Source organism: Oncorhynchus keta, chromosome 3 (genome assembly GCF_023373465.1).
Source record: "Oncorhynchus keta strain PuntledgeMale-10-30-2019 chromosome 3, Oket_V2, whole genome shotgun sequence".
Lineage (NCBI taxonomy): Eukaryota > Metazoa > Chordata > Actinopteri > Salmoniformes > Salmonidae > Oncorhynchus > Oncorhynchus keta.
Genome location: NC_068423.1, coordinates 17682941 through 17709839, shown reverse-complemented (window position 1 = coordinate 17709839; position 26899 = coordinate 17682941). Strand labels below are relative to the sequence as shown.

At 42.4% G+C, this 26899-nt stretch overlaps 1 protein-coding gene across 2 annotated transcripts; it reads right to left on the bottom strand.

Moving 5' to 3' along the window:
* Nucleotides 1-7290: 7290 nt before the first annotated feature.
* Nucleotides 7291-23686, bottom strand: LOC118363387 (cone cGMP-specific 3',5'-cyclic phosphodiesterase subunit alpha'-like). Of its 2 annotated transcripts, none has more exons than XM_052491508.1 (22): nucleotides 22807-23686; nucleotides 21562-21714; nucleotides 21118-21207; nucleotides 19194-19334; nucleotides 18975-19049; nucleotides 18791-18858; nucleotides 18605-18671; nucleotides 18237-18284; nucleotides 17904-18053; nucleotides 17509-17652; nucleotides 17347-17412; nucleotides 16997-17143; nucleotides 16395-16502; nucleotides 13556-13665; nucleotides 11865-11952; nucleotides 11628-11728; nucleotides 11410-11517; nucleotides 11158-11221; nucleotides 10928-11002; nucleotides 10723-10806; nucleotides 10313-10457; nucleotides 7291-9050 (listed from the first exon to the last, which is right to left on the bottom strand). In XM_052491508.1, exons 1-22 carry the CDS (start codon nucleotides 23266-23268, stop codon nucleotides 9004-9006), a joined length of 2541 nt encoding a protein of 846 aa, XP_052347468.1. In that variant the 5' UTR covers nucleotides 23269-23686; the 3' UTR covers nucleotides 7291-9003. The 2 variants fall into 2 exon arrangements, with proteins under 2 accessions (XP_052347468.1, XP_052347458.1); XM_052491498.1 differs by having other exon boundaries at nucleotides 7291-9053; nucleotides 22807-23682.
* Between the last annotated feature and the right edge of the window lie 3213 nt (nucleotides 23687-26899).

The following is a 26899-nucleotide window of genomic DNA, read 5'->3' as shown; positions in this document are numbered from 1 at the left end:
AAACCTGCCCAGATGCAGGGTTGGAGGTACAGTCATGCAAGTACAGTGTTTTTACACTATACAGTAATACCTTAATCTGACGCTCTAAATTTCTCTACTCTGTATGGTATGGCAATGCAGTTGAATAATGTCTCTATTGTATTGACACTGTGTTTTGAAGGCCACTTTCTGTGTGGGAACAACCTCTGTGAAAAGGAGGAGGACCTGAAGAGCTGGGAGATGAACTTTGCCCATGTGGAGCAGGGAGAGAAGAGAAACACACGGGTCAAACTCAGTAAGAGCTCTGTTGTTTACATGTTAGTTATTTAGCACACGTGCTTATTCAGCCTAACTGACAGGAGCAATTTGGGTGCCTTGCTCAAGGGCACATTGACAGATTTCCACCTCGTTAGCTCAGGGGTTCGAACCAGCAACCTTTCTGAAACTGGCCCAGCGCTCTCAACCGCTAGGCTACCTGCCACTGGCCGTCTAAGCTAGGGCTGGGCCTTCAAGCCTCACGCCGGTATCATGGTGGGGCAAATCGCATTAATGAAGCCTAAAGAATGACTCCCTCTCGTATTGTGATCCCTGAGGAAACTTAGAATATGCTAGATTAACTTTTTTTTTAAGCTTTTCCTGTTGAAAAACAATATCCCACGTGTAAGTACAGTAATATTCACACACTTAAAAGAAAACTCCACCCAAAAACAATGTTTTTGTAATTGTTTCATTAGTCCATTGTTGACATAGTCCCAAAATGTTTTGCATGTCAGCATTCAAGTTGAGAACAAAATAGGTCCACCCTTTGTGCTGACTGACCTTTAACACCCGTGAAGTAAATCAGGTGTTAAATGAAATGAAAAGGAGACTGGAGTAGGACTTTAAAGTTTATGTATTGATATCAAACAGTCTGTCAAAATGATAATTTCCCAGATGATAAAAGGGGGATACCTAGTCAGTTACAACTGAAATGTGTCTTCGGCATTTAACCCAACCTCTCTGATTCAGAGAGGTGCGGGGGGCTGCCGTAATCAACATCCACGTCTTTGGGTTAACTGCCTTGCTCAGAACAACAGATTTTTATTTTGTCAACTCAGGGATTTTATCCTGCAACCTTTTCGTTACTGGCCCAACACTCTAACTACTAGGCTATAAGCACTATTCCAATTATTTGCTATACTAAAAGAGGTGGTATTTTCTAGGACTCTGCCTCGAGTGCTCCTTTAAACTATCATCCCAGGAAGTTGACTTGCTAATTGTTCCCTGTCAGTTTATCTTCATCCATTGACCACTAATGGGGTCTCTGGCCCCTTTTAGCGGTGTCAAAATGTCACAATTCATTTTTGAAGATTGGCTGAACTTAAACAAGGGACTCGTTTTTTTTTCAGGAGAAAGGAGGTGATCGCCAAGAAAAAAAGACAAGTCGTCTGAGGAAAATCAAGTTGAGCCACAGGCAAAAAGATCCAAGAAAGCAGAGACAAACATCAGAGACACAAATGCAAGACTCCACCATTTCATATCTTTGTACAACTATGGCTGTAGGTAGACGCAAACAACAGGCCATGGGGATGAAATGAAATGTGCTGAAGGTGTTTGTACTAATGTCTTAATGGTGTAATACAACATTTAGAAACATGGGCATTTGAAAACTCAAACCCATTCATAAACATCTTATAAACACCTACTATAGTGTTTATATATGACATAATATCTGACTGAAAGCAGCCGTTTCACATGGAGGAAAAAATCACAACACTTTGGTTGCTTTTTGTTGTTGCTCAATGTCAGCTGCACATAGTTGGCTGTCTGAGTTGAACTGACTGAGTTTCCCCTCTCTCTCCCCCCAGCAGGCCCCTCCTAAGACTCCTCCCCCAGGAACTCTGAGGACGACTCCCAGCAGTCAGACAAAGGTAGTGTTTATTCTCACTCTCCACCTCCCTACAAAGTCAAGCGGTTTATTACCTTACACCCTCAGGACAAGCAGAACGGACGTGCCCTAATGTCCTCATTCATAACAGGTGCTTTTAAAATACATTAAAAAAATAAAAAATCTTTTAAAAACACATGGGCTAGTTTGGTCATAAGGCCTCAGTCAGACAACACTCATACTTTCATTGCGGATTCAGCTGCACTTGAAGTATGGGCCTGCTTACCCTGGGTTTTCAATGTGACGTAAATAAAAGCAGCCGCTGCACACGAAGGCCAAGTTCCAAGGCCAAGGTGCAGACCAAGGGCCATACTCTTACGGCTGAAGCTGCAGGACTGAAGGTAACTGACCTGTTCCGTCCCCTAGACCTTAGCCGCCTAAAGTAGGGGTGCTGAGGGTTCTCCAGCACCCCCTGATAAATCACGATTAAAATGTTTCAGCACCCCCACCTCAAAACATCTTCCCCGGCGCCATGCCCTGGATGCCTCTTCCCAGAGCTAAAGAACCGAATCATGTTCGACGCATGTTTCTTTAGCACTGCTTTATACACACATTCTCACTTTACTCACTGTCAATCATGAAAGAGAATTCTTCAAGTTTTACCGGGGAAACATCCATGCAGCAACTGCATGCCAACCATTTGATCTCAATCCGTTTCATGGGAATAAGTATGAACACCACAGGACCACGCAGCCAACATGCCGCTCAGGAAGGAGACTGTTTCCTAGAGATGAACGTACTTTGGTGCGAAAATGTGAAAATCAATCGCAGAACAACAGCAAAGGACCTTGTGAAGATGCTGGAGGAAACAGGTACAAACGTATCTATATTCACAGTAAAAGGAGTCCTATATTGACATAACCTGAAAGGCCGCTCAGCAAGGAAGAAGCCACTGCTCCAAAACCGTTTGCAACTGCACATGGGGAAAAGATTGTACTTTTTGGAGAAATGTCCTCTGGTCTGAGGACATTTCTGTTTGGCCATAATGACCATTGTTATGTTTGGAGGAAAAAGGGGGAGGCTTGCAAGCCGAAGAACACCATCCCAACCGTGAAGCACGGGGGTGGCAGCATCATGTTGTGGGGGTGCTTTGCTGCAGGAGGGACTGGTGCACTTCACAAAATAGATGGCATTATGAGGATGGAAAACTATGTGGATATATTGAAGCAACATCTCAAGACATCAGTCAGGAAGTTAAAGCTTGGTCGCGAATGGGTCTTCCAAATGGACAATGACCCCAAGCATACTTCTAAAGTTGTGGCAAAATGGCTTAAGGACAACAAAGTCAAGATATTGGAGTGGCCATCACAAAGCCCTGACCTCAATCCTATAGAAAATGTGTGGAAAGAACTGAAAAAGCGTGTGCGAGCAAGGAAGCCTACAAACCTGACCCAGTTACACCAGCTCTGTCAGGATGAATGGGCCAAAATTCACCCAACTTATTGTGGGAGGCTTGTGGAAGGTTACCTGAAACGTTTGACCCAAGTTAAACAATTTAAAGGCAATGCTACCAAATACTAATTGAGTGTATGCAAACTTCTGACCCACTGGGAATGTGACGAAAGAAATAAAAGCTGAAATAAATAATTCTCTCTACTATTATTCTGCCATGTCACATTCTTAAAATAAAGTGGTGATCCTAACTGACCTAAGACAGGGAATTTGTACGAGGATTAAATGTCAGGAATTGTGAAAAACTGAGTTTAAATGTATTTGGCTAAGGTGTATGTAAACCTTCGACTTGAACTGTATGTACAGTAAGAAAATTTGAGAGCAGATTGTGTTAACGAAGTGTAGCCTAGGCCTACCTGTGTTTTGTTTCAATTAAAGCACATATTTTGCCTAGTGGCGCACTCTGTTTGCACAATCATCTTAACATGAGTTGGTGTTTTGTCTCACAGTAACATTCAGACCAGAGTTCAAATACTATTTAAAATATCTCAATTACTTTCACATAGATTTTGAAGTAAGTATTCAGATATTTTAAAAGACAAGTAGTTGAGTATTGTACTGTATTTAGGAATACACCTGGAAAGTATTGGTAGGTATTTGAAAATACTCAAAGACACTGACTCAAATGCCCTCCCATGCATTTGACCCAGGTATTTGAAAATAGTATTTGAAATAATCATTTGAAAATACTTCCAAAAGAAGAAGTTGATTCGGGTCACATTATTTGAAAATACTCAAATACACAAAAAACAAGTATTTCAATAACAATAACAGTCAAATCCACAAGTATTTGATTATTTTGAGCCCAGGTTTACTAATGTTGTGCTATGCTATTATATTCAGTTCTGTCATGTATGAATACTGTGATCTTGCAGACATTGATTCAGCTTTCATCTAACTTTATTAAACAAGCACCATTCTCCATTCATCATTGAAATTCACCAGAGTAGCCTGTTCTCTGGGCAGCCGAACGAATCCTGCACATGCGCAGAAGCTTTGGTTGTTTAGCTATCGTAAGAGACATCCAGAGAATTCGGCAACGCAGCCTGTCCGTACTCTTATAGGTTTAAGTCGGACTTGACTCTTTTGACCCTCCTTAATCCTTCAGCGCTGTAACTATGTTGCATGTGCCGCAACAATTCCTTAGTTAAAGCCCCTTATGGGTTTGTTTTTGAAAGCATTATGAATATTATTGAATGTAATGCATGAAAAGCTCTTTATGAATCAAGTTTTTCTCCTTCCTGCCATGTAGGAGAGGGAGAACACAGTGAGGAGCCAAAGGGCCTGTCGGAGGCAGACCACTGGAAAGGCCCAGCCCCCACCGTGGAGGAGGAGTCCAGGTGAGCTTAGCAGTCCAACATTATATCACCCTTACAAAGCCCTGCTAGGCCTCTAGACATGTTTACAGACACTAGTACCGACCAATTAAACTTTGATTTTACTATTTTCTGTCTTCCAGGGAGGAGGAGTTAGACGAGTACTTTGAGGACATGTTTCTTTGACCACCCTGCCCTTGGATTTCTGCCAGCAAGAGTCAACGTGCAAGAGTCGACGTGCAAGAGTCGACGTGCAAGAGTCGACGTGCAAGAGTCGACGTGCAAGAGTCGACGTGCAAGAGTCGACGTGCAAGAGTCGACGTGCAAGAGTCGACGTGCAAGCGTCAACGTGCAAGAGTCAACGTGCAAGAGTCAACGTGCAAGAGTCAACATGCAAGAGTAGATTTGATTGATTTTCTATTAGACGTGGTTATCTTCGCTTAATATTTCAGTTTGTCTGAAGCTGAATAAAATGCAGGTTATTTTTTAATCCTGAGCTTCTAATTCAGCCTCCTGACATTTCATTATAACTGAAATAAAGACTACAATATGCATGAGGTACCATGTAAGAACCCAGTATCGAAGTGTATTTAGAAAAAGCACAATCCACTAACTCCCAAGAAAAAACTATCTGAAAAGAAAAGGACTGGAAACATTCAACCACAGGAGGTTGGTGGTACCTTAATAGGGGAGGACAGGCTTGTGGTAATGACTGGAACCTAATAGGTGGAATGGTATCAAACACATGGTTTCTATGGTTTCTCTGTGTTTGATGCCATTCCATTCGTACTGTTCCAGCCATTATTATGAGCCGTCCTCCCCTCACCAGCCTCCACTACATTCAACCATGGTAGTAGAGACAGAGACAAAATACAAGCCCAAGCATTGGAAAGTGCATGTATTAACACATCAATATTGTTCCTGTAGGGTTATAGTTCACCAATGTTCTGTATAGGGTTATAGATACCCAGACCATATGAACCAATGTCACTGAGTTCCTCAGATGCTGTAGCACTAGGATTAGGAAGCAGTGCATTATGCCCAACATTGCTTGGCGTGCTGTTTTCATTAGTGTGTCACTTGCCCAGGGATTAGACACATTGGCTTTAATCACCAGTAACTACTCTTCTATCTGAAGGAGTCCTTAAGTACCCTGAGTTAACACATTATAACCGTCCATGATAACCGTCCATGATATCCGACTTTGTTAACCGTCCATGATATCCGACCATGATAACCGTCCATGATAACCGTCCATGATATCCGACCATGATATCCATCCATGATAACCGTCCATGATATCCATCCATGATATCCGACCATGATATCCGACCATGATAACCGTCCATGATATCCGACCATGATATCCATCCATGATAACCGTCCATGATATCCGACCATGATAACCAACCATGATATCCGACCATGATATCCGACCATGATAACCGTCCATGATATCCGACCATGATATCCATCCATGATAACCGTCCATGATATCCGACCATGATAACCGACCATGATATCCGACCATGATATCCATCCATGATAACCGACCATGATAACCGTCCATGATATCCGACCATGATATCCATCCATGATATCCGACCATGATATCCATCCATGATACCCGTCCACGATAACCGACCATGATATCCATCCATGATAACCGTCCATGATTATTATTATTATTATTATAACCAACCATGATAATATATACCCTACTGCCCCATTTAATATACCCTACTGCCCCATTTAATATAGCCTAATACCCCATTAATATACCCTACTACCCCATTAAAGAGTGTGGATCTCCTTTTGCACAGTATTGTAGGCCTGTAGTTCCTACAGGTCACAGACACAGACATAAGGTTGCATTGATTTCATCATCTTTTGCTTTCTTAATTGTCTTTGATTGAAAAAATGTCATGCCTAAAATGTACACTGTCGTATAGTAAATGCAGTGTACTGCAAAAATGTGCTTTTTAGCAGGTTTATAGGATGATACAGGATGCAAACACCTCACGCAGACATCACTCAAGGTGCTCACTCAAAGTGTATTGGTCTCGGCAGCACGCCAGTCGGCTGATCTTCTTTTTCCAGGGCTAATCCAGCTTGATAGGGTAATCCCCAAGCACGATACAGGCATCATGAGGAGGGCTGTCTACCCCAAGGTTCTTCAAGTTCATTCAGCATGTCAATGTGCTAGTCAAGCTCAAGGCAGAGGAGGCTGGTGTGGGGAGCTGTATGATACCGGGTAATGGCTGGAATGGAGTTAATGGAACAGTTTCCATGTGCTTGATTTGTTTGGTAGCATCCCATTGATTCCATTCCAGCCATTACAATGAGCCTGTCCTCTTATAGCTCCTCCCACCATCTCCTCTTGTTTCAAGGGTAGTGGGTAAAATTGTTCAAGTGTAAAAATGAATTCAGTGGGCAGGTGTAAAGAATGTGACGAGAATCCCCCAGACTTTGATGTATGCCTTTATTTTGTTAACACGTTACATCTTATGACACGTACATACAGTAGAATTCGTTTCATCAGACATCAAATTCTAATCTCTCTCAATTTAATTAGTAGATGAACATGTTATATACATTTTTTCTTAGTAGATATACCTTTCCAGGCCGAGTGGCCTTCCCTGCCTAGCAGCTTTAGGAACAAAGATTCAGAGAAGCCATTTAAGATGCAGGTTGGCTGTCAAAGCCACTCTTATTGGATTAGTGCTCTTGATTGACCGGGCACGTTGCATAAGCAAAGAATCAAACTTTGCCTGCATTGTTTCCTGCTTACAGCCACTGCCTCCGCAGACGCCTCAGTCACCTGTTACAGTAGGTCGAAAGGAGATGTCTCGGCAGGACTTGTAAGGAGTTATTTTTATGGGAACCCCATTGCAATTCAATCGGGTTCATCAATGAACTTTCTCACTGTTGCATAAGTACATTTTACACAGGTCCCCGAATGGTCAAACAAAGAAAAGAAGGACTTTGGCCTGCCTGAGACCACATTGGAGGCTGGTACTCCATCAAACAAACATGATGGCCCTCACAAACAGAAAGATATGATAAGACTTCGGTAGCCTGCTTGATCTACAGTAAGTAGGGTATTTAAAGTTTAAAGCTGTGCAGATCTCAAAAGCTGTCTGGCAAGCAAACTCAATCCCATCAAATCATCTTATGGTCAGGTACTTGAAGACACACGAACCTGATAGAACATTTCCGAGGCTTGCCTCCTAGTAACAAGCAAATTGTAGATTTAATTTGTACATATTTTACATACATTTCCTATGTGATGAACTACATTTTTTGGGAGAATGCACATACATAATAGCATAATCTATATTTTTGAAAGATTACTGCATTTCAATATATGATACACATATGTATAAATAGCAAGTAATATGTATATTACATTTTCAAGTTATTGGGAAAATGTTGTGCAGTTTCAAATTGTACACAGTTTGCAATGGATACCTGATGCTCAAACGCGACTTCTAACCAGATCGATCATCAGTTCATACGATCTAAAGACTCTCAAAATACATCAAGTAGAAAATCTGACAAACAATCCAAAAATATATATTTAGCATATTAACACAAATATACCTTCACAAGGCTCAGAAGAGTGTGCACGTTTTCAGCATCGCTGCTAATATTAACCTTCGGTAAAGTCAATTGTCACTTGCTAAAACACAGTAGCAAGTTTACCTTTTAAGCTTGAGTTATGGGAAGAAGCGTGTGCTCTTACAGCACAGCTTTCTAAAGGAGCAGTGTCTGTCTCTCTCTTTCTACAGAGTTTGTGTTATCATTTGTACTCATATTTGTTCGTAAAAAAAATCTTGAGATGTGTATATAAGATATTTAGCAGTATTCCTGTTCTAATAAAACAGCTCAGTTATAAAAGTTTGTCCACTGAACTCTCACCCTCATATCTTTATGGGCCATCAGAGTATGGATAAAAATGTACAGCTAATTATTTCCCCGAGCAGAATGAGTCTCAATAAATAGTTTTTAAATACAGTATATGCCATTTGGCAGATGTTAAGATGTAATGTTTGTTTCATTACATAGATGATGTTAGTTGTCGATTAAGTAGTACCTATAGTTAGTTATCTGTGAAAGATATGCTCTACTTTAACTGTGCTGTCCAGATATGGTAATGCTCCAACTGCTGGTACATCTGTGTTGATCCATCAGGATTGGCTTATCAAGTCCTGAGAATGAGGGGAAGCGATCGAGTCAGTCCACAAAGGGATACAACTTCACACTGACTGCCTGCTGCGCCTAGGGATCCTCCGCCACACGGCAAGGGCAGAGGCACACTCCAGGGGGTTAGGCAATGGTGCAGGTCTTGGACTTTCCCCCCTCTGGGACCTCATCTGCTGTTTAATTAGAAAACCGGACAGCAGGACAGTTAGCCAGCAAGTAGCAACACAGCAAGACAGCAATGACATGCATAGAAAGACAAATCAAATCAAAAGTTTGATTGATTTGATTTAATAGCAAGACAGGAAGCAGCAATATAAACCGTAAGAAGACTGTCTCAGTTTGTCTACTTAGGTAACCTTAACACCAAGGTTAGGTAACTTTGTGGCCTGAATGACCACTGAAGCCTTGGCTAGTGTGTGCATTGACAAGCCTCAGGCACTGTGTCTAAAATAATGGTACTTAGTGGTATGGATATTTCTCTGGAGATTGTACAATAGCATTCCCTTTAATTCTAATTCAGTTCTTGAATTTGAATTGAATTTGAATTAAAAGAGGAAATCAGCAGTTGAAACAATAACAAAGCGTATTCCCCGCCCCTGTTTCGGTAAAAAGCTGAGGGGATGGGGCTGGAGAAATGTTACCACTCATAGACAGTGCTATGGATGAAAGGACTAACCATCCACGATATCAAAATGATACTTTTAACTATGGTTTGAGGCTATATAGTGTTTGTTTACATGTACTTTGTTTACAAACATTGGAGTAAAACAGGCTTATTTGGGTTCTGATTGGGTACGACAGTTGAACTAAGCTCATGAGGCATTTATAAGTTATATTCTTCAAGAATCAGTGGGTACATCTCATTTAGAAGACATAAAATGCATCTAGCAACTGCAGATTTACCCTTTAAAGGAAGTATATTTAATTCAATGAAATTAAAATGGTTAATTTCTTCTACCTGTCATTACACTGAGTATACAAAACAAACATTAAGGACACCTTCCTAATATTGAGTTGCACACATAAAATCATGTCTCAATTGTTTCAAGGCTTAAAAATCCTTCTTTAACCTGTCTCCACACCATCTACACTCATTGAGGTATATTTAACAAGTGACATCAATAAAGGATAATATCTTTCACCTGGATTCACCTGGTCAGTCATGGAAAGAGCAGGTGTTCTTAATGTGTTGTACACTCTGGGTAAATCACTTTATTAATCACCGTTTGGGGGATTATTAAAGTACTATCTTATAATAAATGTTTATTTTGACATATGGCGTCCAATATTATGTAAACATTAGATTTTTTAAACTTCTTAAATTCAATTAAAAATAGAACTTCAATTCATGGCTTGAATTGAAATAAATTCCAAATTCCAAACTGACTCCAACCCTGATTTCTTTGAGACTTGAATGTATTTCAAATGTCACCTGGTGGTGCCTCAAGCTTCTTTTTCTCTTCCTCGATGGCCGCCATCTTGGCGGCGTGGATGTCGGCCAGCTCTTTCCAGTTCTTTAGGTTGATGTTCAGCCCATCAAACATGGGGGTGATCTCTACGTGGAACCTTGCGAATTCCTGCACACAAGTAGGCCCCATTTATCGCAAGCATTCACATACCCGGGACTGTCACTCAGCCTGACATCTTCCTTTACGGTGCAAACATTCCTGCCGGGGAGTTTATCTGGTGCACACTTAGAGATAAATAAGCCCACTAGGCTCTCAGGTGGTCTAAACTGGACGGCCCTGTCACAGGAGTTGATATTGATAGTTCACAGAGAAACTGATCTCATCTACACAAAAAAATAGGGCTTGGTTGAATTTCAACCAGCCAGGCAGTTACCTTGTACACGAACGCACACACAAACTGAATGAAACCGCACTGCATCTTGGGTAACTCCGCTGCACAGTTTCTGTCCATCATGGGCTGAGGAGCAATGAACGGGATGGAGTAAGATCAACACAAACAGAGAACTAACATATGTTCAGTGATTACTCTATAAACATCTATTGTAAATAAACAGACCCCCCCCCCCTCACAAACTCACAATGGGTTGCTGATCGAGAACGGTCCTTTCCAAGTCACCTTGCTCCCAGAACTCAGCTGCGACCATAAGAGCCACCTATGAGGTGGAGAATTAGCAGCAAAGAATGTATCAGTACTAATCTGCACCTCGGAGCTTCCTGTGGTCTATATTGTTTGGAGGAAATGGAAAAAGGGATTTTGTTTTCCTGTGTTGTTTTGTTTCATGACATGGTGGACAGATATAGCACCCACCTTGCTCTGGACATCCCATGGTTTGGTGATGGCAGACAAGTCACAACCTGTCATCATCATGGCCCTGACACACAAGAAGGGACAGTACTGTTAGAGGAATTATTCCAGAATTATACAAGAATCTTCATTAATGTTATACACGCAACCGTAAACTGTGGCAATGTGCACTTTAAGAAAAGTGGCCAACTGCCTCAAGTTTGCAATCGCGTAGCAAACCCCCGAGATTGAGGACAGAAGAACATTCCTACTCACATGATAATTTCCTTCCTGACTGGGTTGTTGGAAATATGATCGATTTTATCCTTCTCGGTTTCCATTGGCTCAGTGGCGTTCACAATGTTCTGGAACATTGTTCTTTTTCTGGGGGTCAGACCAACAGTCAAATTAGCAGTTTGCACATGATAGATGATACTGATTCAGTATATTAAGAAGCAGCTATATCAGAGATAACAACAATTGTAAAAACCCACTTGAAATACAAGGCCAGATCAGTGGCAATGATGCAGACGTCAAACAAGTGCTGTACAGTCTCAAACTGACGCTTCTGGAGATTCACAAAGATGTTCAGGCTCTGAAGGAGGAGCAGAGAAAAATGTAAGTTCAACTCCCGCAAATGCCTTGTGCACAAACTCTGGCCAAACGTAGTGCACTCTATAGGGAATAGGGTGCCATTTGGGACACAGACACTGGAGTCAGGCGTCTCTAACCTCCTCAGCCATGAGCGTCTTGCTATACTCCAAATGGTGCCTCTCCATGATGGAGGATCCGTGTAGTTTGGCTAAAGGCGATCCACTCCTGCAGGTCAGAGAGGGGTAACACCCAGTCGTTAGACCCCAAACGGCACATTCCAAACCAATAACAGATAACTAAACTGTGTGCTTCGAGTGCAGGTTGGCATTTATTTCCCCCGTCATGCATTTTGTTCTGACAGCAGCTCTGCAGAGTGGTCGCTATCTGGCACAGCCACAAAGTCATCAAATCTGATTTTAAACCGAACATTAACCTTAACCCTAACCGTACCCACACTGCTAACCCTAATGCCTAACCCTAACCTTAACACTAGCCCTAACCTTAACACTAACCGTACCCACACTGCTAACCCTAATGCCTAACCATAACCGTAACACTAACCCTAACCTTAACCCTAACCGTACCCACACTGCTAACCCTAATGCCTAACCCTAACCTTAACCCTAACCTTAACCCTAACCGTACCCACACTGCTAACCCTAATGCCTAACCTTAACACTAACCCTAACCTTAACCCTAACCGTACCCACACTGCTAACCCTAATGCCTAACTCTAACCCTAACCTTAACCCTAACCATACCCACACTGCTAACCCTAATGCCTAACCCTAACCCTAACCTTAACCCTAACCGTACCCACACTGCTAACCCTAATGCCTAACCCTAACCCTAACCTTAACCCTAACCGTACCCACACTGCTAACCCTAATGCCTAACCTTAACACTAACCCTAACCTTAACCCTAACCGTACCCACACTGCTAACCCTAATGCCTAACTCTAACCCTAACCTTAACCCTAACCATACCCACACTGCTAACCCTAATGCCTAACCCTAACCCTAACCTTAACCCTAACCGTACCCACACTGCTAACCCTAATGCCTAACCCTAACCTTAACCCTAACCCTAACCTTAACCCTAACCGTACCCACACTGCTAACCCTAATGCCTAACCCTAACCTTAACCCTAACCTTAACCCTAACCGCTAACCCTAATGCCTAACCCTAACCTTAACCCTAACCCTAACCTTAACCCTAACCGTACCCACACTGCTAACCCTAATGCCTAACCCTAACCTTAACACTAACCCTAACCTTAACCCTAACCGTACCCACACTGCTAACCCTAATGCCTAACCCTAACCTTAACCCTAACCCTGACCTTAACCCTAACCTTACCCACACTGCTAACCCTAATGCCTAACCCTATCCTTAACCCTAACTGTACCCACACTGCTAACCCTAATGCCTAACCCTAACCTTAACACTAACCCTAACCTTAACCCTAACCTTAACCCTAACCGTACCCACACTGCTAACCCTAATGCCTAACCCTAACCTTAACCCTAACCCTGACCTTAACCCTAACCTTACCCACACTGCTAACCCTAATGCCTAACCCTAACCTTAACCCTAACTGTACCCACACTGCTAACCCTAATGCCTAACCCTAACCCTAACCTTAACCCTAACCTTACCCACACTGCTAACCCTAATGCCTAACCCTTTTACAATATAACCAGTTTTGACTTTGCAGCTGGTCTATCTAAGGAGAACTCGCTCAGTTCTGCCTCCAAGACAAGACTCATGACAATAAACGTCAATCTGCACTTTGAATGCTCATAGGTAAACGAAGGGGGTTCTTACTTTGTCTGGTATAAGTTGTTGGTCCCCCTGTGGTCAATATCGTGGCAGAATGCAGCAGCCACCATGGCAAAGGCATCCAGGTCAGAGTAATATTTCCTCAGCCTGCCAGTCTGTGAAGCAAAAGGGCTGATCCATTATATTTTCTCTTTTTGTTTTTCTACTTCACAAAAAACATCACACAAAAAAAACGATCCATTATCAAACAAAATGGGAGGGGTGGGGTGATCAATCTATTATCAAACAGAATGGGAGGGGTGGGGTGATCAATCTATTATCAAACAGAATGGGAGGGGTGGGGTGATCAATCTATTATCAAACAGAATGGGAGGGGTGGGGTGATCAATCTATTATCAAACAGAATGGGAGGGGTGGGGTGATCAATCTATTATCAAACAGAATGGGAGAGGTGGGGTGATCAATCTATTATCAAACAGAATGGGAGGGGTGGGGTGATCAATCTATTATCAAACAGAATGGGAGGGGTGGGGTGATCAATCTATTATCAAACAGAATGGGAGGGGTGGGGTGATCAATCTATTATCAAACAGAATGGGAGGGGTGGGGTGATCAATCTATTATCAAACAGAATGGGAGGGGTGGGGTGATCAATCTATTATCAAACAGAATGGGAGGGGTGATCGATCTATTATCAAACAGAATGGGAGGGGTGGGGTGATCAATCTATTATCAAACAGAATGGGAGGGGTGATCGATCCATTATCAAACAGAATGGGAGGGGTGGGGTGATCGATCCATTATCAAACAGAATGGGAGGAGTGGGGTGATCGATCTATTATCAAACAGAATGGGAGGGGTGGGGTGATCGATCTATTATCAAACAGAATTGGAGGGGTGGGGTGATCGATCCATTATCAAACAGAATGGGAGGGGTGGGGTGATCGATCTATTATCAAACAGAATGGGAGGGGTGGGGTGATCGATCTATTATCAAACAGAATGGGAGGGGTGGGGTGATCGATCTACTATCAAACAGAATGGGAGGGGTGGGGTGAACGATCCATTATCAAACAGTTGGCTCACCTCCCTGACCTACATTAGTGGGCAGCCATTGGTTGGCAGCATCAATGTCTCTAAACAAACATGAACTTTTAACTACAGTGCCTTGCGAAAGTATTCGGCCCCTTTGAACTTTGCGACCTTTTGCCACATTTCAGGCTTCAAACATAAAGATATAAAACTGTATTTTTTTGTGAAGAATCAACAACAAGTGGGACACAATCATGAAGTGGAACGACATTTATTGGATATTCCAAACTTTTTTAACAAATCAAAAACTGAAAAATTGGGCGTGCAAGATTATTCAGCCCCCTTAAGTTAATACTTTGTAGCGCCACCTTTTGCTGTGATTACGACTGTAAGTCGCATGGGGTATGTCTCTATCAGTTTTGCACATCGAGAGACTGACATTTTTTCCCATTCCTCCTTGCAAAACAGCTCGAGCTCAGTGAGGTTGGATGGAGAGCATTTGTGAACAGCAGTTTTCAGTTCTCTCCACAGATTCTCGATTGGATTCAGGTCTGGACTTTGACTTGGCCATTCTAACACCTGGATATGTTTATTTTTTAACCATTCCATTGTAGATTTTGCTTTATGTTTTGGATCATTGTCTTGTTGGAAGACAAATCTCTGTCCCAGTCTCAGGTCTTTTGCAGACTCCATCAGGTTCTTCCAGAATGGTCCTGTATTTGGCTCCATCCATCTTCCCATCAATTTGAACCATCTTCCCTGTCCCTGCTGAAGAAAAGCAGGCCCAAAACATGATGCTGCCACCACCATGTTTGACAGTGGGGATGGTGTGTTCAGGGTGATGAGCTGTGTTGCTTTTACGCCAAACATAACGTTTTGCATTGTTGTCAAAAAGTTCAATTTTGGTTTCATCTGACCAGAGCACCTTCTTCCACATGTTTGGTGTGTCTCCCAGGTGGCTTGTGGCAAACTTTAAACAACACTTTTTATGGATATCTTTAAGAAATGGCTTTCTTCTTGCCACTCTTCCATAAAGGCCAGATTTGTGCAATATACGACTGATTGTTGTCCTATGGACAGAGTCTCCCACCTCAGCTGTAGATCTCTGCAGTTCATCCAGAGTGATCATGGGCCTCTTGGCTGCATCTCTGATCAGTCTTCTCCTTGTATGAGCTGAAAGTTTAGAAGGACGGCCAGTTCTTGGTAGATTTGCAGTGGTCTGATACTCCTTCCATTTCAATATTATCGCTTGCACAGTGCTCCTTGGGATGTTTAAAGCGTGGGAAATCTTTTTGTATCCAAATACGGCTTTAAACTTCTTCACAACAGTATCTCGGACCTGCCTGGTGTGTTCCTTGTTCTTCATGATGCTCTCTGCGCTTTTAACGGACCTCTGAGACTATCACAGTGCAGGTGCATTTATACGGAGACTTGATTACACACAGGTGGATTGTATTTATCATCATTAGTCATTTAGGTCAACATTGGATCATTCAGAGATCCTCACTGAACTTCTGGAGAGAGTTTGCTGCACTGAAAGTAACAGGGCTGAATAATTTTGCACGCCCAATTTTTCAGTTTTTGATTCGTTAAAAAAAGTGTGAAATATCCAATAAATGTCGTTCCACTTCATGATTGTGTCCCACTTGTTGTTGATTCTTCACAAAAATATACAGTTTTATATATTTATGTTTGAAGCCTGAAATGTGGCAAAAGGTTGCAAAGTTCAAGGGGGCCGAATACTTTCGCAAGGCACTGTACTCTTCTTTTGGTGAGGTTATACACCGTCATTCTGTAAATCGATGTAGGTATCAGGTGATAGTACTGGTGCTGTAGGAGTAAAGGGACTCACCTGTAGAAGACAGAACATGGTCTGGCCCACGTTGAAGCCGTGTCTCCAGTTGTGGTAGGTGATGTCACGGTAACCTTTCCGGACAGTGTACATCCATCGCGTGAGGGTCTGGTTGTACATGAGAAAAGGAAACACTATGACATGAGGGATATTTGACCAATGATCTGTTTGTCACGTTTACCATGAGCTACAGTACATGTACATATTAACTCAACTACCTCGTATCCCTGCACATTGACTCCGGGACCTTGTATATAGCCTTGTTATTGTTATTTTATTGTTGTTATTTTCTATTCTATTTGCTCATTTCCTTACTTTTTAACTCTGCACTAATGGGAAAGGGCTCGTAAGTAAGCATATCACGGTAAAGTCTACACCTGTTGTATTCGGTGCATGTGACAAATAACATCTGATTTGATTTGTATGAGCAAACCAGTAAGACATAGCCTAGTAGTTTGACAAAAGGAATGTATTGAGTCATGCACAGTTTATACATTGCAATGCATTCTGGAGACATTTACTGTATAATACTGAGGTTACAACTAAATAACTACATTCAAATAAACATGATTGCTTTACTAGCCAGGGGCTTCAGGACTGACCTCTGCTGGCACTTTGAACTTCTCCACCACGTTCAGCTCAAAGAAGCAGCGAATCCCGCACATGATGAGGCCGTGCTCAGTCACAGGGAAGTCACTGAAGGAGAACAGTAGCAGGTCGACGTCTATGGCCACAGGACAATTTGATCTCTACACAAGGGCAAATGAATAACCAAATGTTTATTAACTTGCTGAGTCCACTTTCACAGGCAGTTGAAAGTGTTATTAACCTGTTCATAACCTGTTCTGTGTTTGGTATCATGCCCTTGTCCAAGTTGATCCCTCACACCACTCTGCCACATTATCATTGTGTCTCTACCCACTTTCACTGGCAGCCTGAAACATGATCCTACCAAGAGTTTGTACATCTCTTTCTGGTCACAGTCTTCTGGATCCGCATCAAACTTTTCCTTTGTGTTCTGTGGAAAGAGAAAATGTACGTCCCATGAGGCTAGTTTCCTTTGTGAATCTCCACTGTCTAGAAGGTCTAAGATCTAACATATCTCAGGTCTCACCAGGATACTCTGCATTTCTATGTTGGTGCATCTAGTCTGGCACATGAGCATCTCCTGGGCGATGTCCTTTCTCCACTCCATTCTGTTCAGTCTGTCGTACGTGTCGCAGTTCAACACTGACCATCCCAGGAACTGGGTGAGGGCCTGGAACAATGCAGACAGGTCTTTAGCACCTCATACGTTCACAACCCATGACAGGAATGATGAGAGAAGTGGTTGATATGACAGAGAGAGAGAGAGCATGCAAAAGAGAGAGAGAGAAAAAAAGAGAGGGAAAGAGAAAGTGCGAGAGTGTGAGAGAGAACATGCAAAAGAGAGAGAGAGAAAAAGAGAGAGAGAAAGAGAGAGAAAGTGCGAGAGTGTGAGAGAGAGCGAGAGAATGTCTGTGCACTTACCTCAGTGATCTGTTCGTCGTGCTCATCGAATGGTTTACCATCTTTCCTGTTGAAGAAAGTGGCAATACCCACAATTTCTTCCTTTTTGTTGACGATGGGAAGGGACAAGACGTTCTTGATGACGAAACCTGACTCATCCACAGCCTCTTTCTGAAAGACAAAACGGCATGAAGTCGATTAGTAAACGCTTTGAGAAGGATCCCTAGATTATTGCGTTTTAGCGATACAACACCAATCTGAGGGCTGGTGGTCGTCTTCAAATAGCACATGTTGCTGATGACTTGATATATTGTAACACCAAGGTCATCCTATACTCAATACCATAGTCCTTACCTGGAACGTGAAGTACTCATCAGCGGCAACATTCATCATGTTACAAATCTACAGCGGAAGAAGAAGAAGACATATTTAAGTCAAATCACTCCTTTTTCGCAATCAAATGTTTTTTGTTGTTGTTTCTGAATAATCTTGCCAGCAAACATGAATACATACATACAAAATTAAGTTACACCCCCACCCCCATCCCAATCAATCCGAGGACCTGAGGGATCAAATTAAATAAACATACATGGATCAATAAATAAATAACAGTCAAATCACTCTCAAAAGTCTCCAATGTACAGTTGGCCCTACATGCGTGAGGATAGTATATGGTCTGTGGTTAATGTATGGACTACATGCACTCTTTCACATCAACTTACAAAGCCGTTCTCTGACACGTAAGTGGGGAGCCCACTCACCAGGGCCCAGTGGTCAATAGGAGGACCCCTACAATGAAACAGAGGGAGTAAGACAGTGAGTGATGTATTTTGGTACTTTCAGACTTTTTGGTTTCTTCAGAAAGCATAATAACGAGTGGTTTATGACAAGAAGCTACTGGTACTTACGGTATGACTTTGATTTCCTCTTTGGGTCCTTCTAAGAGATAGTCGATGATCTTGTAGAAGATGACTTCCTGCAGATGCACAGGACAACATTCACTGGCTGTGATTATGTAATAGACGAGGCAGTAGAGAAAAGAGCAGAGTGCTTAGAGAGAATCATATCAACGGAAAATGGATGCTTACTTACCCTTCCGTCGGGGGTCTTTGGTCCGCTGTACGGTGGTACGTCTCCCAGCTTCACTGGCCACTCATCGTAGAACTCCTGCAAGAAGAGAGGGAAGACAGTAATCAGGACTTCAGTGTTCCCATTTCGAAACCGCACAGGGAGCAGATCCAAAATGGCGCCCATTTCAAGACAGTGACAAAACAGCAATATGCCTTAGCATATTATACACTAGTAACAAACCTTCTCTTTGGTCATGTCCAAGAGGCCCACGGAGTATCTTTCACAATTGAGGTAGATTCTCACAGTGTACAGAGCTTTGTGGAACTGTCTCTCAATGTCTGTCAACTCTTCAAATACTTTGCTGGCAGACCACAGAAGGACCTAGTGAAACAAGGGGAGAATAATAGATGTTGTTGTTGTTTTTGATGGGGAAACTGTTATAATGGTTAAGTCATGGATTGCATGGTAAAACACGGCTTTACAGGAAACTTTAACTGATATGAAGGTATAGTATGATGATCATTGATACACAGTGCATTCGGAAAGTATTCCGACCCCTTGACCTTTTCCACATTTTGTTACGTTACAGCCTTATTCTAAATTTGATTAAATTGTTTTTGTTTTTTCCTCATCAATCTACACACACTACCCCATAATGACAATTAGAAATGGTTTTGCAAATGTATAAAAAAACAAAAAACTGAAATATCACATACTTTGTTGAAGCACCTTTGGCAGCGATTACTGCCTCGAGTCTCTTGGGTGTGACACTACAAGCTTGGCACATCTGTATTTGGGGAGTTGCTCCCATTCTTCTCTGCAGATCCTCTCAAGCTCCGTCAGGTTGCTGCACAGCTATTTTCAGGTATCTTCAGAGATGTTAGATCGGGTGCAAGTCCGGGCTCTGGCTGGACCACTCAAGGACATTCAGAGACTTGTCCTGAAGCCACTCTTGCGTTGTCTTGGTTGTGTGCTTAGGATCGATGTCCTGTTGGAATGTTAACCTTCACCCCAGTCTGAGGTCCTGAGCACACTGGAACAGGTTTTCATCAAGGATCTCTCTGTACTTTTCTCTGTTCGTCTTTCCCTTGATCCCGACTAGTCTCCCAGTCCCTGCCGCTGAAAAACATCCCCACAGCATGATGCTGCCCCCACCATGCTTCACCGTAGGGATGGTGCCAGGTTTCCTCCAGGCGTGATGCTTTGCATTCAGACCAAAGAGCTCAATCTTGGTTTCATCAGACCAGATAATCTTGTTTCTCATTTTCTGAGAGTCCTTTAGGTGCCCTTTTGGCAAACTCCAAATGGGCTGTATGTGCCTTTTGCTGAGGAGTGGCTTCCATCTGGCCACTCTACCATAAAGGCCCAATTGGTGGAGTGCTGCAGAGATGGTTGTCCTTCTGGAAAAACCCATCGGGTTCTTGGTTACCTCCCTGACCAAGGCCCTTCTCTCCTGATTGCTCAGTTTGGCCGGGCGGCCAGCTATAGGAAGAGCTTCCAAACTTCTTTCATTTAAGAATGATGGAGGCTACTGTGTTTTTGGGGACCTTCAATGCTGTAAAAATGTTTTTTGGTACCCTTTTCCAGATCTGTGCCTCGACACAATCCCGTCTCAAACCTCATGGCTTGGCTTTTGCTCTGGCATGCACTGTCAACTGTGGTACCTTATGTAGACAGGTGTGTGCCTTTCCAAATCATGTCCAATCAATTGAATTAACCACAAGTGGACTCCAATCAAGTTGTGGAAATATCACAAGGATGATCAATGGAAACGGGATGCACTTGAGCTCAATTTCGAGTCTCATAGCAAAGGGTCTGAATACTTATGGTAATCAGGTATTTCTGTTTTTTAAATATTTAATACAATTGCAAACATTTTTAAAAACCTGTTTTAGTCATTATGGGGTAATGTGTGTAGATTGATGTGGATAAAAAAAATCAATTTTAGAATAAGGCTGTAATGTAACAAAATGTGGAAAAGAGGAAGGGTTCTGAATACATTCCGAATGCAGTGCATGACTGATACCTAACACCACTCTTTATATTCTTCAAACACTAATAGCAAATTGCCTTGGTGAACTTTGTCTTTGTATTCAAGGGCCAGCATAATTGACACAGTTGATGACAGCTCGTGCTGAATGGTGGGATTACACTGGGTTCTTACCTGACTCCTCCTGGATTCCACGTTGAACATGTATGCAGTGTGATGCTGCGTGGCAATGACTTGGGCAAAGACCAAGTACTTGTTCCAGAGCTGAGAACCAAATCAGATTAAATCAATTCTCAGTTCAGCAAACAGGCATTCATCTGATGCGATGTCCTCCAGACTACTGATGCCATACACCCCTCACACAGTGCTAACAATGAATATGCAGTATTGCCACCTCTCTTGATCTAGAGAGCCCCTGGTAGTTTTATTGCAGTATTAGCATTTATTTTAAAGTAATATAAATTATTAGGGCAATGTAGGCTATACAGTGTATGTATATGTCATGTGAATTGTGCTATTATGTATTAATCGTATGGTATTTGAAAGGTATTTTCATAAAGACTAATACTGAGAAACCTTTCTAAGACTGGTATTTGCCTTTGAGAGCTCAGGACTTACTTCCTCATCGGCTTTTGAGAATTCTTCAGCCCCAATTTTGTTTAGTGCCATGGCAACACCAAGGCATTCCTTATCAGCCATCATGGGGAATGAGAGCATGTTTTTGGTTTTGTATCCTGTCTGCTTGTCCACAAAGTCACTGAAGCGGTTATTCTGGAAGTGAAATAAAGTATATTGGATCAAGACATTAGTCGCGTTCACACTGCAATAAGCCCAGGGCTAACAGCCTCCTTAGCCCTGAATTAAGAGAATGCCGTGTGTAAAGGTCTACTGAGCACACAGTCACTAGACAAAACACGCACCTCTGCTTGCCATGGTTTTTGTAACCTGCACATTATGGATGTCATTGAAATGCCACAATTCTATTACCATTATCTCGAGAGTAATAAAAATGCTTTTCATATCACTGAAAATATCATTGGCTAATCAAAGTAGCCAAATTATGGACATCTTCTGGCTAACAAAGCCCAGATTGAACCCCTACTCGAATTCTGTAGTTCATTTATACATTCAGTAGGGTGTTCATGCAGAAATATATGTTGACCAATTACAACATTTATCTTCAGTCATCCCCAGTTTAACATAAACAGTTTTGCAATCATAAAACAGTTCTGTTTTGAATATGATAAAATATGAAATGAACTAAAGAATAAAATACTGTGTAGATAAATGAATGTAGGCCTATGCAATTAATTCATGTCAAATTAACCAGAATAAAGACAGTTTCATGGCTTCTGGAGGTAAAAGGGATTTTCTGCACTATATAGAGGGATAACAACCATGACACACGGGCCACATTAACATTTAAAATGCATCCCTTATTCAATGATACATGTAACTTCACTGCATACTTGGTGAAAGGAACTAATCAAAGTTTGCATTGGTCAGACTTCTGGACTCAGATAATCAATGCCAGACAGACGACTATAGGCAACACCTTCAAAAAAGTCCCTGAAAGTGAATTTAACAAAAATAGATGACACAGAGAACAGACATGGATGAACACGTTGCACTTTCATTATCTTCTCAAATCTACATAAGTTCAAATGTCAAACTTATGTGTGAAACGAATGACTTAAAAAAAATGTATACAAAGTCTCCATTTATCTGACAAGAACAGTGTGCATACAGAACAAGTGTTATTACATTGGGATTGCTTTTGGTAACATTTTACGCCCGCTTTGGCGCATGTACCCATTTTATATGCGCGTTGGCGCTTGGGCACCTGCTGACAATGACACTCACCTTTGTAACATCCGGAATGTTGTGAATCTTTTTGGAGTGCGCTGTGTATCCAACTACACCCATATCGATTGGAAACACAATCTCATTAGAGGGGTTGACAAGGTTTTCTTCGTATTTGGAGGTAGGGGTGACATTGAAGAGCGTCGTTGTAAGCTCAGCTACTCCATTTCTAGCTCGAAGACCAAAGTAACTGCACCGGTCTGCGTTCAAAATCAAGCAAACTCTCTGCAGGACCTTGTGCAATACCTTTTCCATAACGATTTGCGATTGCATTTCTTTGACCAGGTCATAGATGATGTTGGCCTCCTGAATTTGGGAGACATCTTTGAAAGAAGATTGATCTTTGAGATTTTCTGCGAACGTTGTCGCGATCACTTCCGGGCTCAACTTTTTGTCAAAGTACTCTTTGGCGAACTGGGGATTGCTCTCCAGGTACTTCTCCACACTATCCTTGTCTCCCATTTTGAATTGTTCTCGTTTGCCTCCCTTCTCTCACAGACGCATCACCCGGACAAGTCGCAAGGTGTAAACGGTGGGTAGTTAGTGGCCTCCGTTTGCACCGGTGGGTAGTTAGTGGCCTCCGTTTGCACCGACCTGCATCCTCTGCTGTGGTGCTGGACAAACCACCAAAATGTCCTTTACTCTGCACAAGCTGACAGAATGTAGTGGCTTACAGACTGAAAGGATAAGAGGGCCCGCTAATTAATGTGACATCATGACATTAAAGCCCTAAGCTTTCTTAACCTGCAAATCCCAACACGGATAATTTTATATTGGACAATCCAATCTGAGTCAAGCAGGGCAGGTTGTTTTGTCGCGCTATCTCCCTACTCCAGCTGTGGTAGAGAATATTCATTTTGGGACAAAATTGTTGACTCATCAAATATATTATCCACCCAATATTCCCACTTGAGTAGAAAGTAGTTGGACAGTTGACCTTAAGGAACCACTCTTCAGTTCTCCACTATAGTTCCAAGCAAACATTCGAGAAAGGTTTGTGGAGGGATCATGCAAGTAATAGCTGGTCCCAGCCTCCCCACCACAGAACTCTCTCTCACAGGGATTTGTTTTCATAAGAATTGCCCTACCTGTATTTACAGTCAAAGTGAAGACAAATTCCAAGTAGGTAGGTTAAATGCATCAGTGAAGCATTTCAAAAAGGAGCTAAATTAAATGAGTTTCCTCTGTAATATCTTTGACCAGTCCGTTTTGGTCTTGGTAGGATCCAGTGTGGTAAACATAGAGTGGAACAAAAGGCACCTGGGACAAGTCTTTTCATGGATGTGTGCATACCACCCCACTAAAACATTGATAAACCTACTGCATTATGTCAACAGTGTTGGGAGAAGTGCTTGATCTTAATGACCTCAATCTCACTGTCATAGGGCAGTCTGGAAGCCTTGCCAAGTGAGGAGAATCAGAGTTCTGAGAAAGATGGTCCTATTGTAACCCTATCACACAGTCTGGCAAGGCAGGACAGGGCGAGTTTCTCTGTCTATTTTCACATGTGGGATTAAGACCGGCCCATAATGTGTTTACGGGGAACAATGGGTCTTTCTCTCTCCCAGCCAACACAGCAAGCCACTGAATTCTAGTCAGAGAGCAAGGCAATAAAATATCTGTATCAATGGGACATGGCAGTCTAAATCCCTTATTAAGTAAAAGTGATTAGTGGGATGTCCTCCCTGACAGAGAAGGAGAGAGATGGGGCCTGGCCTGGTACAGTGGAATGGATTAGTCACATGGACACCCTACCTAGGAGTTAATCTCATGAAGAAAGCCATGTGGTAATAACGTCGCTGGCTCCAATGAGACGAATAGGGAAACAACAATAGACTAGATACATAAAGTCTGCAATCAATTTGGATTGGTTGTGTTCAAAAAGCGATCCCATTCCATCAAACCCCACGGTCTGTCATTGCAGTAGTGTGTGAACCGGCTGCTGCCTCTCAGTTCTGTTAGGGTCAACAGACTCCAAGTGAAGAACAAGCAGCACTGTGTCCAGAAAGGCAGCCACACCAACCCGGTGACTTGTGTTGATATAAAAAATGTGGAGGACTTTCCCTCCATCACCATCTGCTACTGATTAATCAGCCTATCATCACCTTTCCACTGTAGATCCCTGATCGGATGCTGCTTGGCGAAGATCGTTGTGGTTGGTTGTAAACAAACTTCACAGGTGACTGTAACCAACCTGATGGATTGTACAGTTGGGGGTGTACCACAAAGTTACAAAACACCTCATGAAGTTACAAAACATTCATAATACGCTTTGCCCTGCCCCCTAAAGATAATTTATATACAGTGGGGAGAACAAGTATTTGATACACTGCCGATTTTGCAGATTTTCCTACTTACAAAGCATGTAGAGGTCCAGAAAATCACATTGTATGATTTTTAAGTAATTCATTTGCATTTTATTGCATGACATAAGTATTTGATACATCAGAAAAGCAGAACTTAATATTTGGTACAGAAATCTTTGTTTGCAATTACAGAGATCATACGTTTCCTGTAGTTCTTGACCAGGTTTGCACACACTGCAGCAGGGATTTTGGCCCACTCCATACAGACCTTCTCCAGATCCTTCAGGTTTCGGGGCTGTCACTGGACAATACAGACTTTCAGCTACCTCCAAAGATTTTCTATTGGGTTCAGGTCTGGAGACTGGCTAGGCCACTTCCTAGCCACCATGCTTCTACACCTGCATTGCTTGCTGTTTGGGGTTTTAGGCTGGGTTTCTGTACAGCACCTTGAGATATCAGCTGATGTACGAAGGGCTATATAAATACATTTGATTTGATTTGGCTTAGGGTCGTTGTCCTGTTGGAAGGTGAACCTTCGCCCCAGTCTGAGGACCTGAGCGCTCTGGAGCAGGTTTTCATCAAGAATCTCTCTGTACTTTGCTCCGTTCATCTTTCCCTTGATCCTGACTAGTCTCCCAGTCCCTGGGGATGGTGCCAGGTTTCCTCCAGATGTGACGTTTGGCATTCAGGCCAAAGAGTTCAATCTTGGTTTCATCAGACAATATACATTTGTTTCTCATGGTCTGAGAGTCCTTTAGGTGCCTTTTAGCAAACTCAAAGTGGGCTGTGATGTGCCTTTTACTGAGGAGTGGCTTCCGTCTGGCCATTGTACTATAAAGGCTTGATTGGTGGAGTGCTGCAGAGATGGTTGGCCTTCTGGAAGGTTCTCCTATCTCTACAGAGGAACTCTGGAGCTCTGGCAGAGTGTCCATCAGGGTCTTGGTCACCTCCCTGACCAAAGCCCTTATCCTTCAATTGCTCAGTTTGCTCAGTTCAAATCTTATTCTATTTTAGAATGATGGAGGCCACTGGCTTCTTGGGGAACGTCAATGCTGCAGGAATGTTTTGGTACCATTCCCCAGATCTGTGCCTTGACACAATCCTGTTTCGTAGCCATACAGACAATTCCTTCGACCGCATGGCTTGGTTTTTGCTCTGACATGCACTGCCAACTGTGGGACCTTATATAGACAGGTGTGTGCCTTTCCAAATCATGTCAAATCAATTGAATTTACCACAGGTGGACTCCAATCAAGTTATAGAAACATCTCAAGGATGATCAATGGAAACAGGATGACCTGAGCTCTATTTAGAGTTTCATAGCAAAGAATCTGAATAGATATGTATATACATTTGTATATACAGTGCCTTGCGAAAGTATTCGGCCCCCTTGAACTTTGCGACCTTTTGCCACATTTCAGGCTTCAAACATAAATATATAAAACTGTATTTTTTTGTGAAGAATCAACAACAAGTGGGACACAATCATGAAGTGGAACGACATTTATTGGATATTTCAAACTTTTTTAACAAATCAAAAACTGAAAAATTGGGCGTGCAAGATTATTCAGCCCCCTTAAGTTAATACTTTGTAGCGCCACCTTTTGCTGTGATTACGGCTGTAAGTCGTATGGGTTATGTCTCTATCAGTTTTGCACATCGAGAGACTGAAATTTTTTCCCATTCCTCCTTGCAAAACAGCTCGAGCTCAGTGAGGTTGGATGGAGAGCATTTGTGAACAGCAGTTTTCAGTTCTTTCCACAGATTCTCAATTGGATTCAGGTCTG

Bases quoted from the DNA above. Each gene is read 5' to 3' on its own strand.
- LOC118363387 (XM_052491498.1), bottom strand. From the start codon at position 23,268: ATGGGAGACAAGGATAGTGTGGAGAAGTACCTGGAGAGCAATCCCCAG. The intron at 19,050-19,193 runs GTTTGTTACTAG...CTCTTCTTGCAG, and splicing joins TGGACATGACCAAAGAGAAG to GAGTTCTACGATGAGTGGCC. The intron at 18,672-18,790 runs GTAAGTACCAGT...GTTTCATTGTAG, and splicing joins GAGGAAATCAAAGTCATACC to GGGTCCTCCTATTGACCACT.